Here is a 1,595-nt window from a genome sequence, read left to right as displayed (position 1 = left end):
GAAGAAGTGGAATTGGACACTGTCTTGTCCCTAGTACTACAACAGCTTTGAGTAGAGATAGCTGCAAAGCAAACAGTTCTCAACTGCATAATGTGAGGAGTGGAATTCAGTATCTATCTTAATTGATAGAAAACTTCATTTTGAGATTAAACAGCATTGATATTCACAAATATAAATGCATATATTTCTTGTTATAAAACAATAAGCCTTGTTATAAATTTTACTAAGATTTTAGTTTCTTTCAAATATGTTACATTTTGGTAAGAATTTTAAAAACAGCTAAGTATGTAACTGATAACTTGTCTTCATTTTACAGTATATTTATAATAATTAACTCCAGGAATACAAATGTATCAGGCATTACTGAATGATATTAAAAAGTTACTTTACATTAATGAACTCTTTATTCATTTATATAAAATACTTTTTCAAATTTTATGAATGATATAGTTAAAATGTTATTCTTTCATTTGAATATCTACAGCTCAGCCCATTTTTAAGACATTCTGTTCTGAAGAAAACATTTAATGTCACTCTGCCAAATCCTTTCCTGACAAAAACAGAAAACACCACAGAACAAAAAGCCAAACAAAAACACCCACGGGGCAAAACACAAGCTTCTAAATGGTGAGTAGACCTGTCCTCGCCACTCATATCATCACTGCATATTTATAACCTTTAAATCAAATGACACAAACCACCCCCTGTTTTCAAGGCAATATATTTGTACTTTTAGAGATTGGTTGAATTTATGGCCCTGAGGAGAATTGAACACATTATAAAAGAGTTTATTTTGGAAGGGTCTAGAAATAAATTGCTAATCTTGTTTTTAGAAAGTCTGTTTTAACCTTTGGCCTTTAATACCAAGACAGAAGAAATGAGTTATGAAAAGTTACAAAATGCGATGTGACAGCTTTTTTTATTAACCTAACTTTTTAGCACAGAGAAATAAAAATTATCATGCTTTACTCAGTTACTGTGGGGTTCTATCCTATTGCAATATTTAGGAGTGTTTTGGGGATGGCAAACTGTACAATCAAGCAAATTTGGACTAAGAATAGACATCTTTTTTTTTTTAAAGTATTTGATTGTTATAGAGTTTCACTACATGGCTCCAACTTGTAGGGGTCCTCCTATTTTCAGCTTCTCCAGTGCTGGGACTACAGATATCTCAGTGGCTCAGATCAGCATGCCCAGGGGCAGGGCCGGCATGGCATGTGGTACAGGGGATCAAAGTCTAGTCGCTGTGCTTGCCTAAGCAGGTGCTTAGTCCACTGAGCTATCTCACTGGTCCAGAATAGACACTTACATGAGGATTTAATGAATATTGAACTATGAATTAAATGATGAGTACATAATAATGACTATGATACTGGTTTAGGCTTTTTTAAATGTAAAATGAGATTGAATTAAAAACAATTTAATGTTATTATATTCCAGACAAAAATTTAGTGTATCTATTCCTTTAAGTGACAATGTATTTCAGGAACTTAATATAATCACATTAATTACCAGCGAACTCTACTGTATTCTAAACAGAAAAAAAAACATTTATTAAGTAACAATATATGAAGTTTGATATCTGATATCTCATT

At 32.0% G+C, this 1,595-nt stretch overlaps 1 protein-coding gene across 1 annotated transcript in view; it reads left to right on the top strand.

Annotated features, from left to right (window-relative positions):
- Nucleotides 1-1,595, top strand: part of Stpg2 (sperm tail PG-rich repeat containing 2) — an 809,484-nt gene that overhangs the window by 792,250 nt on the left and 15,639 nt on the right. The window contains 1 exon segment of the mRNA XM_023700602.1: nt 485-627. Coding sequence (XP_023556370.1) covers nt 485-627 — 143 coding nt within the window.

This window comes from Octodon degus, unplaced genomic scaffold (assembly GCF_000260255.1).
Source record: "Octodon degus isolate 3935 unplaced genomic scaffold, OctDeg1.0 scaffold00125, whole genome shotgun sequence".
Taxonomy (NCBI): Eukaryota; Metazoa; Chordata; class Mammalia; order Rodentia; family Octodontidae; genus Octodon; species Octodon degus.
Note: the sequence above shows the minus strand (reverse complement) of the source record. Positions and strands in the feature narration are given on the sequence as shown.